Source organism: Acomys minous, assembly GCF_964271855.1.
Source record: "Acomys minous genome assembly, chromosome: 8".
NCBI classification, from domain to species: domain Eukaryota; kingdom Metazoa; phylum Chordata; class Mammalia; order Rodentia; family Muridae; genus Acomys; species Acomys minous.
In genome coordinates, this window is record NC_140489.1 from 34,853,709 (window position 1) to 34,869,237 (window position 15,529).

Here is a 15,529-nt window from a genome sequence, read left to right on the forward strand (position 1 = left end):
ACTGTAGAAAAACCCTGAATTCCAAACAGATCGATTTTACAACTCTCAGTACACAATGTTCTCATGATTAAACTACCCATAATCCAATACTCTACAATCTGGCTGCATCCACATCTCTGGGCCCAATCTTATCTCTCTTTGCTCCTTGCCACTCATGATCCAATCCAGTGGCTGCTTAGTTTCCCCAGCTTCTGTGCCTTTGCTGAACAGATCTCACTACCTGGTGGGTCCTTCCCCTCTGCTTTTCTCATATGACAGTCCTGCAATCATTTAATGCTGAGTCCTTTGAAACTACCCCTCCAGAAAGACCCCCCCCCCTCGACCTGACGCGGGGAGAATTAGCTTCTTCCTTTGATGAGAAAGAGCATTCTCCTTGCACGTATTTTGCAAATTAACAGATTCTGTTCCAGGTGTTATTGCTCTTTTATGCCTCCTACCAACTCTAAGCGCTGAGTGGCTGCACCTCTGCATCTCTCACCAGCATCTAGAGCATCCTAGCATATGCTGTGAGTTCAAAGACCTTCCAATTCAACCTGCATGGCACTATGAAGGCCACTGAAAGAGCAGATGCTCTCACCTGCATTGCTTTGGCAATCTGGAGATTAACACAAAACCAAATGATATAAACTGTTCTCTTGAACTTCAGAATTAAACAATGAGAAGAAAATCCTCCTTTATCCTTAAAGCACTTTAGGCAGATAGCATCTATCTCCCACCATCAGTCTGCTGCCGCCCCTCCCCTCCCCCAAGAACAGCACACAGCGGCTGCAAGCAAGGTGGCTCCCTGGGCATCTTACTTTGCAGTAGACAATCATGTTGGGAGAACTCTCTTCTGGATCAGCGATCCCCACTGCTCTCTGGTCTCCGGATCCCTGAGCCATCCTGAGTGTCTTCTCTCACACTGCAAAAATAAATAGATATGCCGTTAAGTCAAGAATGAACTTGCTTTTAAAAAAGAAAGAAAGAAAGCGTTGAAAGACAAATAACAAGTGTCTTTTGCCAGATATCCTGGACAGTCCCTAACCTCTAAGCACAAGGTCATTTCCTGAGTCACATACTCTAGGACAGGACATACACTAATCTTAGTCTCCTGGAAACAGATGAATTCAATCATTTTGATGCTAATTTTGCTGTAACAAAAATCACTTTCTGGTTAATTCCTATACAGTATTATATGGATAGTTTGTCACTGAAATGCACATCAAGATCCCAAAAAGGTACCAATTTATAGCAGCTTCAATGATAGTAATAAATTAAAAATAAAAATTCAATAACAAGTCTTAGACAGGCATTGATGGGCACCTTTAATCTCAGCACTCAGCCAGCAGATTTCAGAGTTCAAGACCAGTCTGATCTACAGAGTCCCAGGATAGCCAGAGCTACACAGAACAGAGAAGCCCTGCCTTGTGAGGACATCCTATTGAGACTCTAGGTAAGAGAAATATAGACAATGGGGAAATAGAAGGACACATAGGGTCCTAGAAACCTACAAGAAGAATATCGTGATGAGTGGATCAGGGCCCAGGGGTGTCTGCTCAAACTATTGCACTAACCAAGGACAATACAATAGTAAACATTGAACCCCTACTCTGATCTACCCAATGGACAGGACATTCTCCACAGTTACGTGGAGAGCAGGGACTGACTCTGACATGAAGAACTCTGGTGCCCCATAATTGACCACCTCCCCTTGGTGGGGAGGCCTGATGTCACTCAAAGAAAGAATAAGCAGGCTACCAAGATGAGACTTGATAGCCTATGACCATAGAGTGGGGGAGGAGGTCCCCCTCCATCTTAGACCTAGGGGAGGGGAATAGGGTGAAAGCGGGAAGGAGGGAGGAATGGGAGGATACAAGTGATGGGGTAACAACTGAGTTGTAATCTGAATAAATTAATAAAATTAAAATTTTAAAAAAGAAAAGAAGAAATGAACAAACAAACCAAACCAAAATAAAACCACAACAAGTGTTGACAGTGACATGGGTAAACAAGAACCCTCTAGGTGACTGATAGGGATGTCAAATGATACAGCCACAGCAGAAACAGTTTAGCAGTCTTCAAAACTTAAAACACAGAATTAGCATCTGACCTAGCAATTCTATGTATGTACTCCAAGGCTGAAAACAAATATTCAAGTGCCAGTACTAAAAAACTCATAACAGTCTTAGTGATACTAACCAACAATTAGCAACAGCCCACATGTCCCCCGATGCATGAGTGGAATAGTATTCACCCATAAAAAAAGGAGTGTGGTTCTGGTACATGCTACAGTGTTGAATGACCCATTTTTTTTTTAAATCTGCTTTGTGAAAGCAGCTGGTCCAAAAAACAAGCATGTATTGCATGACTCCATTTATGTAAAGTACCCAGAATAAGCAAATCTACAGAGACAGGAAGCAATGGTGGCCACCAGCACAAGAGGGAACAGGAATGGGGTGGCCAGTCGGCAAACATAGGGTCTCCTCTGGGCCATGATGAAAACATTTTTGCTAGAGAAAGATGAGGTTTGTAGATTACTAAGAACTGCTAAGTGCTACTCAATTCCACATTTGAAGGTGAGTGATTTTATGCCGTGTGGATTTCACCTGAACTAAGAAAAAGTGCAAGTGTTTAATTCAACCTTTTCCAAAAAAGCCTGTTAAAAATAATAGTAAGATAATGACATGCATATAAAGCCTGGAGTAACGAGACAACTTCCATTCTTGGTGTGACACCGTACTTGCTGCGTGAGCTCAGCGAGGATAACGTCCTGGGTTCCCTTGTCAGAACCACGGGGCGTTTCTCCACACTCCACCCACGCGGAAGGGTGAGTTCGCCAGCAGGTGAGCTTCAGACAGGCTGCATGGGAAAGTATAGTGGAAAGCCAGAGACGCTCTTTCTAAATGTTACCGCTAATCTGAGGGCCTGCCAGAGCTATCTGCACAAATTCCAGGGGCTTTTCGTCAAAGAAACCTGGATAAATACCGTACTTAAAAGGCCATTCGGTTCAAGAGAAGACCTCGGGAGACAGCCTCCCAGAAACTACACTGGTACCAAAGGTCATTCTGTAAAAACAAATTAGGGTGGAAGAGACAGGAATCGGTAATTTATGCATGAATGTTAGTACCCGAAACACCCAATGCAGAGTGAAGGCTTACTCTACTTGTTCAACTTAGAATGCAGTTTAAAGCATTCTACACAAAAGACTGCAGAGGATCGCCCTATTCCATCACTCTTGGATGTGGCGGGATTGCTATGAATAACCCAGGCTATTATTCTAATCAGCGACTTTTAAAGTGAACATACTGCTTTGGTTTTGGAGCCCTGCTGTAGGCTCAATTTTCTTAGCAAATATATTTTATTATGAACTTATTAACCTAGAGTACCTCACGTATAACCCAACCAATCTAAACAACAGGAAAAGAAGATTAAAGAATACAATAATGAAACTGTAAAGATATCAATTCTGAGGTGTGATTCTCCCAGCGTAATCAGCAGGATTTCTTCTGCTGGAACCTGGAGCAACCAGAACCCAGAACCTCAGCGGGAGCCTGGAGCCCGGAAGCCTTCACTTGAGCGGTTCTCTCTAGGACCATCTCGAAGTGGAGCCATGAACAGGCAACACTATCCCAAGTCTCCAAAGGCCCCGCCTCTTGTTTTTGGCTCACATTTATACCTCCTCTCAGAATTTGTTCAAGGATGTTTTTCAGCTGGTTAATAACCAATCTCCCCCACATGGTGGTTCAAATTCTAAGGGAATAAACATCACCTGCTCTCTCACTAGCCTTTTTCTCATGCCCCACTTGTGATCTAAACAAAAGATATGTTTATCTCTCCTTCACATTGCTCCTCTACCTTAATATAGAATATGTCAGGACCCGAGCCCACCTGTGAGTTCTCCTTTATCCGTAGAATGGAACCCTGTAGTGTTTGTGCTGCTTTCTTTTAAAACAGACACTGTCACTTTAATGAGCCTGTTCTTTTCCACCTAGAAAGCACCGTTAGAATGTTAGAAGGTTGGTAATGACCTAGAAACTAACGTCTCAGTCTTGCGACTTAGTCCAGGCCCTCCTCCGGCACCACCACAGAAGCCGTGAGTTCAGATAGGCCGAAAGCTGCTGAGTAAAAGCCCGGTCGGTCGAGGGTAAAAAGTTAGTGTGCCTCGCACTCACTGGAAAAGCTCTCTGTTTTTAGTGACTCTATCAAACCCATTTTGAAACTCACACAAGATGTCTGATTTTTCCATGGTCTGGAATGAATCAATTCTGAAACATTAGTTCATTTGTTAGTTCATTTGTCAACAAAAGGTCAGGAGACAGCTGGATGGGAAACTGGGGGGTGGGGAGGAGGGGCACAGATGACAGTGGGGGAGGGGGACTGATGACAATGGGGGAGGGAACTGGGGACCTACACCTTCATTCATGACAATAAGATAACGATGTTTCTTTTCAGTGAAGATGATAGAAATTAAGTGAGTGGGAACCTGGGCGTCCGTGAGGGCCAGTGCCTACATGGGTGCACGTGTGTGCAGGCATACATGGGTGCACATGTGTGCAGGCATACATGGGTGCACGTGTGTGCAGGCATACAGGCATGTACGGATCAGAGGACAACCTGGTGTGCCACTCCCCTTTTTTCTGAGCTGGGTCTTTACTGGTCTAGAACTCACCAACTAGGAAAGGCCAGCTAGCATGAGTTATTTGCTCTAACTCTGAAATCTGAAATAGGGACTGGCTCAGAGTAAGGCGCCCACATATTTTTGAAAGAATGAAAAGCTGATACAAGTCTGGCAAGATACAGTGAGCCATTATCTGGAAAGCACGTGGCTATACCTGCCAACAGCCAGGCACAAAGGTGAGCATCCGTAGTCCAGCACTAGGAGGCAGAGGCAGAGGAAGCGTGATATTGAGGCCAGCATGGGCCACATGGCCAGTCCAAAATCCATCTGGACTTCAGAGGGAAGTCCCATCTTATATAAAAAGAAAAAGTGTTCAATGTATCAAGACCCACGTGTGGAATCACACATGAAAATCCCCACAAGGCTTATTGATATGAGCCAGTTTGAGACCAGGAATCTAGCTCTAAAAATTTCAGATAATCTAGGTGAGAAGAAAAAGGAAGGTAGGAAGAGGTGGTGGACTAACAGAACAATTGGGTGTCCTTGATACACGCTGACCGGAAGATCTTTGAAAGTCAGGATTGAGCCTGCCACAAAGTCTAAACTTAAATTGCCTCTGTAACTTGGAGTTACAAGAAGTGCCTGCTGATTTCATCCCAGCCCTTCTGGAGCAAGCAAAGTCTGGGGCCCCCAAAAAACACACACACACACACACACACACAATCACATATATACATGTGCGCACACGCACACAAAATCACACACATACACATGCACACATATATACACACATACACATACGTATACATGCACACATATATACACACATACACATACGTATACATGCACACAAATATACACACATACACATACATATACATACACATGCACACACACATATACGTGCACACACATATACACACATACATACATATATATGCATACACACACACACACACACACACACACACACACACACACACACTGCTCAGCCAAGTGGGAAGGAAGAGGGCTTGGAAAGGGGAGAGGCTTTGGAGTCAGTCTGGAGTCCCCTCTCAGCACTGGCCTCCCTGAGCCTATGCTTTGGGTTTTGCCATTTGAACATCAGTCCGGATGCCTGGATCTTTACTAGGAAGAGGCAACACACTACACAGGGCTGGTCCTGAAGAGGGACAAGGAAAAGCCATATAAAATGACTGTAGAAACAATTATGAAATAGAGAGATGTCTCAATTGAAAAGTTTAAAACCCATAACCCATGTGAAAAAGCCAAGCATGGTGACCTATGCCTGTAGTCCTAGTGCTGAGAAGGTAGGCACACTTGTATCTCTGGGACTGATTGGTGCAGGACAGACTGTCTGAAAATAACACATTGGACACGGTCTGAGTACTGACACCTGAGGCGGTCCTATAGCCTCAACATGCATGTGCACACATGTATACCCACACATACATGAGAGACACATACACAGAGAGAGAAGAGACTGAGACAGAGAAAGAGAAGGACTACTGTCATGCTCTAAGCTACATTACCCGGTAAGATCCCGAGACCTCCCACATCTCCTCCCACGCCCCCTCCCCCAGAACCAACTTCCGGAAGATAGGCACTTCCTCAAGTCACAGAGTGTAGCACTGAAAGGAGGGGCACCACAGTCATGAGACAATGTCACACAAAGCCTTGAACATCAGACCTGCCCGCTCTCAGTACCCAGTTGCCACCCCTCAATTGAGGGAAGTGTCAATTAGAAGGAAACCAAATCCTGGCTGTGAACATGGTTGAATATTCATGCCCCTGAACAAAAGGCCCTCCCTGGTGATAGGACGCCTTCTCCTCCCTGTTACAACAATGCATTACTTGCCTCCACCCCTTAAAACCAATGGCAAAAAAGAAAGAAAGAAAGAAAATCAATGTTAAGCACTTCTGGGGGGTGAGGGGAGGAGTGTGCTAGCTCCGTAGTACAAGCTTGTTTACTTACACAGCTCTAATGTGACTGAGTGGGCAGGAACCTCAAGAGGGTAAGCTGAAAAACAACAGTGCTAAGAACAAACACTCCTTCTGTTCCCATGGCCTGCCAACTTGACATTTCTTATACACCCAAGGTTTACAGGCCCAATCACAGAGCGACACTCTGTGAGGAGGACTGCACCCAAAAGCTTAAAGCAAGGAGATAGCACTCAATTCCTGAATGCCAATATTGGTAGCTCTGCCAGGTGTTTTATTGGGATATAATTGCCTAGTCATGCTAGATGTTCAGTTAGAATGTTAACTGTCCCCAAAAGAAAGCCAGAGGACCCGATCCACACTAGCTGCCTCAGAAAATCCCAGTGGAAAATCTAAACCACTGGTTCTCAGCCTGTAAGTCTTGACCCCTTTGGGGTCGAATGACCCTTTCATACAGAGGTCACCTAAGACCATCAGAAAACACAGACATTTATATTATGATTCATAGCCATAGCAAAATTACAGTTAGGAGGTAGCAATAAAAATAATTTGATAGTTGTAGGGTCACTACAACATGAGGAACTGTGTTAAAGAAGCAGCTTTAGGAAGGTTGAGAACCGCTGCTCTAAACCAACTCGGTCTTAGTTGTCATGCCCTAGAAACTCTGATCCAGTGGCTGAGGGAAGTCTCTGGAGACTCAACTCAGTGTCCCAAGGGGGATTCGGACTCACAACCAGGTTTGGAAAGCACTGGCCTAGATTCCACTCACCTGGTCCCTCACTTCATCTCAGGTCAGGCATGCGTGCTAAGGTAAGGGAGCATCTTTGTATGCCCCTGTATTGAGGCAGAAATTCAACTTCACAGCAAAAGCAATGCTCCCAGGGGACTAGATCCGTCATTCAAAGTCACTGAAGTGCTGTGTGGTGACCAGTAACACGTGTTTAGTCACCTGATCCCTGCCACAGTGTTTCACAGTCGTGTCTGCCCTTTGGAGCTCCCCTGGGCAGCTCAGCAAGGCTCTGAAGTAAGTGAATGGCACTGTTATCCCTCCGTGGATGAGTAGGTTGGTGCTTAAGATACAACGCAGGGAACATGCCCAAAGTAACCAAGCACTGGAAATCCAGCACCCAGTGTTTTCCAGTATATCTTTCTTGGTCTTCAGTGAAATAACCTACAAAGAATGCAGAGTCTATAAGTCCACAGTTTTATGTTTATGCTGCTGCTGCTGGTGATGATGATGATAATGATGACAATGATGATGATAAATCATTTACTCAACTAATCCGTGTTTCTTTCATTCTACTTCTGGGTTTATTGAGGAAGTTGACATCTCCATTACCAGTCCTACCTCAAGACATACAAATAAAATAAAACCTTCTCTAAGTTGCGTAGCTGCCCAACGGTCTCAACGAATTAATCTACCTTATACAATACAGTCTAGCTTATGAAGAAAAATGTTTTGGTCCTTGTTTTTGCATATGCTGTGGCAAACAAAGCTTCTAAAAAAAACTAAACAAGTATGAAGAAGTGGAAAGGTCACCACTTAGCAGGACCTTTGCATTCAGTTCCCATTAATGAAGCCAGGGTACCCGGCTTCTTATCACAGTTTCAGATTCCCACCCCACACCTGCTATCACACCACGAGTTCCTCCCCAAACTTCTTTTTATAAGTAGAATGATGATTTACCCATGATGCCCTTCGTCCTCCTCCCTGGCTTCTGTGACCTTCCCTAAGGACACCTTTCCCTACATCCCAGAGATCTTTGGTTCATGTATCTCAAGAGCAGTGAGTGAGGAAGGCATTCCCTTGGCTGGCTCAAGTGATTCCCTCCCTTCTTGTAGCCTGTGACATTCTGCTGGGCCATTCCCACGCTCGCTCTTGTCTTCCCCCCCCCCCCGCCCCTTCCTCTTACTTAAGGGCTTTCATCATCTGAAGACCCCAGCCTCTGTTGTCGGAAATTTCTTCTCCAACCCCAGTTTATTTAGTCTCAGTAACGTTGACATCAGAATCAAAGGCATAATGGGAAAGTTTGGCTTTCCCGCTACTTCACTTCCTCATCTAAAACCACCTCCTCTTCAGCCACCACCACTTTCCAGGGACAGGTCCTGAACCTGTCATCACCCAAGGGATCCCACCTCCAAGCCCAACACAAATACCCTCCTCACCACCCCTGTCTCCAGCTCTGTGCGCATTGCAGTCTTCACTCACACTTCACCCATCTGCAGCTACGCTCGCCTCACCTGCACTTTTTTCTCTCACTGACCACATTGCTATAATCACTCCCTTGCAAGTTCCCTCCATTTCCCTCCCACCTCTCTTCCTCCATCGTGGCCCTGGCAAAGATCCGCTGCTGATCAACTCAACCCTCTGGCAACTCCCAGTTCACATCCAAGCAAATAGACGGTTTAAGGTGGGGAAGAAGTCCCTCGGCCAGCCCAACTAGCCTGACTAGCTGCATTTCAAATTCAAGCCGCACGCTTCAGCTGCGTGGTCAACACACTCACCAACACTGACTCGTCTCCTGTCAAGTTTGGCCTTTCCTGTCCTGTTGGCTGTCATGGGAGCTTTTCACCTGACTGGACACATAGTCTCAACTGATGGCTCACTCCACAACCCATAAAAGTAACGGAAGCCAGTAGAGGGCAAATCTCTGTCTTCAGACATCCTCAGGAGCCACACGTTCACCATCTGTCCATGTGCTGCAGGGGAAAGTGTTGCTGCACTTCCCACGGGAGAGCCTTGAGCATGTTTACGACATTCCCTGATGATTCCTGCCACCATACCAACAGTGCCAAGGTATAAAAGGATCTTACAGCTAAAGGCCTCCTAGCCCAGATTGCCTAGACAGAACCTTTGGAAAAGCATAAAGTCAAAAGAAGAGACAAACACAAAGACAAATTCAAAGGCCCTGGCATTGACAGAGACTGGAAGCCCAACTTTCACCAGACTTCACACAAAAGACCTGCTTCCCTCAGTCCCTACTGCCCAGAGCACTGGGTGTGGGTTTCAGCAACAGAACTACAAAGCGTGGGAAAAGGCAAAGAAAGGTCTAGGGAAATGGCTTTGTGGGTAGCATGTCTGTTGCACAAGGGTAAAGGCCTGGGCTTGATCCCTGTCATCTAACGCAAGCCAGCAGGAGAGGTGCACACTGGTAATCTCACAGCTGGGGAGCCAACCAGTCCAGCCAAACTGGTCAGCTTTGGGTTCAGTGAGGGGCCATGTCTCAAAACAAGGTAGAAAGCAATAGAAAAAGATACTTGACATTGATCTCTGGCCTCCAACTGCATGCACACACACATATGCACACACACACACACACACACACACACACAGAGGCAGGGAAGAACACACTCTGAAGAGACAGTGCCTATCAGAATCAGACTCTGCATGGCACAAATGTGGGAACTATGAGGTCATCACCTGACAGGGAATTTAAATAACTAGGACCTTAAAGATTTATTTTATTAATTCTCTCTGTCTCTGTCTCTGTTTCTGTCTCTCTCCTCCTCTTCCTCCTCCTCCTTCTCTCTCTCTCCCTCTCTCTGTCTCTCTGTCTTTCTCTGTTTCTCTCTGTCTCTCTGTCTGTCTGTCTGTCTGTCTGTCTGTATCTCTTCTGTGTGTGTGTGTGTGTGTGTGTGTGTGTGTGTGTTTCTGTGTATGTGTGTGTGTGTGTATGTGTCTGTATGTGTGTGTGCCTGTATGTGTGTATGTGTGTGTGTCTCTCTCTCTGTGGGTCTGTGTATATGTTTATGTGTTTGTCTGTGTGTGTCTGTATGTCTGTCTGTTTTTGTGTGTGTGTCTGTCTCTCACTCTCTATGTCTCTCTGTCTATCTCTCTGTGTGTGTTTATGTGTCTCTGTATGTCTCTGTGTCTCTCTGTGTCTCTGTATGTGTGTGTGTGTCTCTTGGTGTGTGCATGCATATGTGTGTGTGTGCACCTGCACACTTGTATCTTGTATGTGAAAGAAGAAGAGAGCATTGGCTCCCTGGAGCTGGTATTGCAGGCAGTTATTAGTCATCTGGTGTGGGTGCTGGGAACCAAAGTTGTGTCCTCTCAGGAGCAGCAAGTGCTCTTAACTGCTAGGCTGTCTCTCTAGCCCCAATAGCTATAATCCTAGAAAAAATAAATAATAATGGAAGCATAGGAGCAGAAACTCAGAGGGAGGAAAAAGAAGTAAAAAGGAGGGGAAAAAAGAAAACACTTCGTTTGCAAAGGAAATACTGAAGTCTAAAACATCTCAACAATGACAAATACCTCCTCCCATAGCCTCAACACAAGCAAAATGTCCACAGAAGAAAGATTTAGTGAGCTTGAAAATCCCCAGACTAAAGACATGAGAGGAAAGGAGTTTCATGTAGAACAGTCTAGACCTGTGGATCATCATTCTCATCATGTACAGACTGAGTCAGAATCCAGAGGACAGGAATAGGAGCAGGAGACACAGCGACAGAAATTTTCCAAGCCAGCATCAAACAACAGGCCCCAAGCGCGGGAGTGCTAAGAGCTCCACCAGGGGAAATGCCCACTCTCAAAATGAAAAGGCGATCAGAGTAGATTCCTTGAATGTTGACAGAAAAAAAAAATCCCACTAAGAATTCTACATCTAGCAAAATTATCTCTCAAAAATGGAGAAAAATAAGCAAAAACAGGAAGTGAATCACCAGTGAAATTAGTTGCTCAGGCAAAGCGTGAACCAGAAACCTTGCGTTACCGAAAGAGAGAGTCAGAGAAGGAGCAAAGACAAGGAAACACCTTAGCTGAGTTAGTGGTCCCAGCACTGGGGAGGCTAACACAGGGACTGTGGGCTCAAAACCAGCCAGGGCAACATAGCAAACTCCTGTCTAAAAAAACAAACAAACAAAATACATCAACAAAGATTTTATTTTTCTTATTCTTAAATCATCTACAAGAAACAAATAGATGCTTCTGAATGCTAGTCATCACAGAGAAAGTTTAGAGACTGGCATTTTAATGGCTAACCTTTGACCTCCAACAACTTCAGTCCGTAAACCAGAGCTAATGGGGCCTCAGCCTGTTGCTTGATTTCCTATGTTCTGCATGCAAAGTGTGGTTTTATATCTTTAAATGGCTGAAAATGTTGAAAGGCAGTAGTTAGTTTATGGCACATGAAAATTATATGACATTTAAATTTGTAACTATCTATGAAAATTATAAATGCTGATTTGCTTACCTATGACTTGTGACTGCTTTTGTACAAGGCAAAACTCAATAGCTGCAACCACATGCAGTCCACAGAACTCAACATTTCTAAGTGTGGGACATAAGTAAGAACATTGCTGTCTGAGGGATTGCAGAAGTAACATTTTTTTTTCCTCACTTCACATGAAAGAGGGTGTGATGGCTATAGAAGAAATGGGAGTGACAAGGATGCCTTGCCAGTTTTCATTCAGAAGAAAGATATGACTAAAACATAAAGAAGATGATATGTTCCCAGAGAAGCCAGGGAGAAAAGCATTTGTATGTGTGTGTGTGTGTATGTGTGTGTGTGTGTGTGTGTGTGTGTGTGTGTGTGTGTGTGTGTACATACATACATACATACACACACACACACACACACATACATCAGCTTTAGTCTTTGGGGTGTCATTGTTTTCTTTATTTTTTAAGAACATATATAAAGCAGGAGGTGTGGTGGCACATGCTGTAATATCAGCATTTTAAAGGTAGAAACAGGAGGATCAGAAGTTGAGAGTTATCCTGGACTACTTAGAGAGTTTAAGGCCAGCCTGGGCTAGATGAAACCCTAAGTCAGAGAAGCTGGGGGTGTGCATGTAAGATGGCTAAGCAAGTAAAGGCACCCACTACCAAGCCTGGCAACCCGAGTTCAAATCCCAGGCTGCATAAGGTGAAAGTCAAGAACTGACTTCCTCACGTTGGCTCCTGACCTCCATACATGCACCATGATATGCAAGGGCACGTGCGCACGCGCGCGCGCGCACACACACACACACACACACACACACACACATACATACACACACACACTAAAATAAAAATGTCTTTAAGTTTGTCATATCAGAAGAAAAAGGAAAAAAATAGAAGAAGAAAAAGGTAAATCAGTATGTTCGTACCTTCAAAATAAGAATTTAAACATAATACACAGGGCTAAAGAAATGGCTCAGCAGTTAAGAGCACTTGCTGTTCTTCTGGAGGACCCAAGTTCAGTTCCCAGCACCATGTCAGGTGGTGCCACATGTAACTCCAGCTCCACAGAATCCAACAGCTTTTTCTGACCTCTATGGGCACTGTATCCATGTACACAAACACACATACACACACAGCTAAAACTAAGACCCTTAAGTCTAATATATAGTCTGTCTCTTCTCTGACTCCACAGTGCTTACAAAAGAGGCTCTTTCTCTTCTTCAGGCAGCAAAATCTCAACACAAGAAAGATCCAGCCAGAAGATTTCCAGCCAGAAGCAATAGAAGTGACAGAAAATAACAATTGACTATGTTCCCAGAGGACTGATGAGCAGTCTCGCTTACACCATGCGGAGGAATAACAGAACATAGCACAATTAGAATGTACCACTTCCTCCACTGAAGATCTATCTCATAACAGACCAACCCTCAGAAGACACCAGAAGCTGGATAAGGCAGGGAAGGAAGCTCCCCCAAGGCAATGCAGACACATGGGACCAAGAGCCAAAGGAAAAACAGTGCAAGGAACTGACCCCTCGTGTAACTACTGCCCTGAGGCATTCACATTCAGCATCTCTTCCCAGGGAGTTCTCTTAGCTAAGACCAGGCATTAGAGAACCTACTGAATCCAACAAATGACATTTGGAAAGCACCATAGTCTCTACTAGTCAAACTTTAAAGCTTTCCAACACTGACACTGAAAATAAGACACTAATTCTATTTACTACTATACTAAAGACCCTAGGAAACACAAGGCAAGTTAAGTAAATAAAAGCAATTAGAAAAGAAAAGTAAAAATTAATTTACCCAGTGATATACTTGTGCACATGGAACAGCTATAATAATCCACACTCAAATGTTTGAATTAAGAAGAGAATTTCTTTGTCAATCTACGGCCGCTTAGAAGATCAGTATCCCCTGTGCAGTGTAACTCCACTTGAGCTCCTATATGACCCTAATAAGCTTATAAAATAGGTCCCCTTATGGCCTTTTCAAACATTCTTAGTGTCAACTATCCTCACCCCCCCACACACTTAAATATTCTTCCCCATTGCCGAGTGTGAGATGCCTCCCCCTCGAGTCACTGACCCCAGGAACCCCCAGAATAACACAGGCTGCTGATATTGCTCATGGCTGTCCACCATAACTTTATGGTAAAACCCTATTGCCGAATACATCACACACTTTGCTCACAAGACATGGAGAGATCTAGTTGGTAGGGACCAGAAAGACTCCTCCTGGTCACTAGCTTTCATAATACTAGAAGGTGCCATGCTGGCTACTGCAGGGGGGAGAAATATCAACAGTCTTACACAGCTGTGAACCTGTGTGCTACAGTAACAACCAGTGTGGCAAGATTCACCCACAGGAGCAATAGTGGCACACATGTTATGGAGATAACCAATTGCTTCCTGCTTGGATTTAACGCCCCCTCCACAGGATGAAACACATGCCTGTTCCTTTAAATCTGACCAGGAACCTATGTCCCAGGGGAGTATCTATTGATACCATTTTGCTAAATGAACATACAGTATCAAGCTTCCTCCTAAATACTTATCTCTATGTAGATAGATTTTGATAGATATCCAATTTGGGCTGAGTACCTCACAGACACTTACTCTCTGCACTTGATCAATGAGTTCATGTGTTGACCACCATCCACCGCAAAACCCCATCTCTGATAGCATCTGAGAGCTAAACAAATCTATCAGAGAAGGGGTTTTGCAGTGGATGGTGGTTAACACATAAACTCATTGATCAAGTGCAGAGAGTAAGTGTCTGTGAGGTACTCAGCCCAAATTGGACACCTAACACACACACACACACACACACACACACACACACACACACACACACACGATTGAGGGACCTTCATGAAAGAGGAGTTGAAACCCTTGTAAGAATGAGAGGTCAGGGAGAACCAGAGTGAAACAGTGTCTTCTGGAAGTGATGGAACCTGTGTGCTCACAAACTCACAGCAGCTGTGGTTGCCTTGACAACACCAAACCAATCAGCATGCTCACACGGACATGGGCAGAGCTTACGAACTCCAACCATGAACGGAGATGTTGGCTTCTGGTGAAGAAGAGCCCATTTTCTTTAAAGAAGTGATCCCTGGTAGATAAATGAGGCTCCAGGATGGCCGGACATCCATGAATATTTGGGCAGCGGAAATTGGGTTTCAGAAATAAAGACAGGAAGTTGGGAGCTGGGAGGAATTAGAAGGAAGGAAAAAGAAAGTGAGTTTATGGAATGGGCAAGACGGCTCAGTAAGGACCAGAGTTTGTTTGGATCCTAGAACCTACATACCAACTGCTGGGCAAATGTGGCAGCACACCTACAAGCCCAGTGCCTGAGTAGCAAAGGGAGGGGGGTTCCTTAGAGCAAGTGGGCTAGCTAGATGTCTGAAGCCGGGAGTTCAGGGTTCAAGGAAAGTCTGCCTCAGAGTAAATAAAATTGAGTGTGAATGAAGAAGAATCCAACACCAACTTCTGGCCCCTACACATATGCATACTAATACATGTACCCACACACATGTGCTCTCCTACACATGCAACACACACACACACACAAAGTAAATTTAGCCAAGTCACTATACCAGGTCAATAAACAAAACCCGATTTTATTTTTGTATATTAGCAACAAGTGATTAGGAAATACAATGTTAAAGGTATTAATTACAAACAAAGTCAAGTAACTTTAAATACTAAGAGTGTATGGTATGAAACACCTTTACAGTATTGAGGGCTACAAAAGCACTAAGGAAAATGAAAGTGACAGCTAAATGTGGAGTGAAAGAGAGAGGCTTCACCCCACATTAGTGGA

General features: G+C 44.5%; 1 protein-coding gene across 7 annotated transcripts in view; it reads right to left on the bottom strand.

Annotated features, from left to right (window-relative positions):
- Positions 1-15,529, bottom strand: part of RGS6 (regulator of G protein signaling 6) — a 517,530-nt gene that overhangs the window by 486,862 nt on the left and 15,139 nt on the right. For all 7 annotated transcript variants that reach the window (XM_084792096.1, XM_084792100.1, XM_084792102.1 and 4 more), the window contains exon 2: positions 798-901. In XM_084792096.1, the coding sequence (XP_084648222.1) occupies positions 798-881 (84 nt within the window). In that variant the 5' untranslated portion in view covers positions 882-901. The remainder of the gene's footprint in view (positions 1-797; positions 902-15,529) is intronic.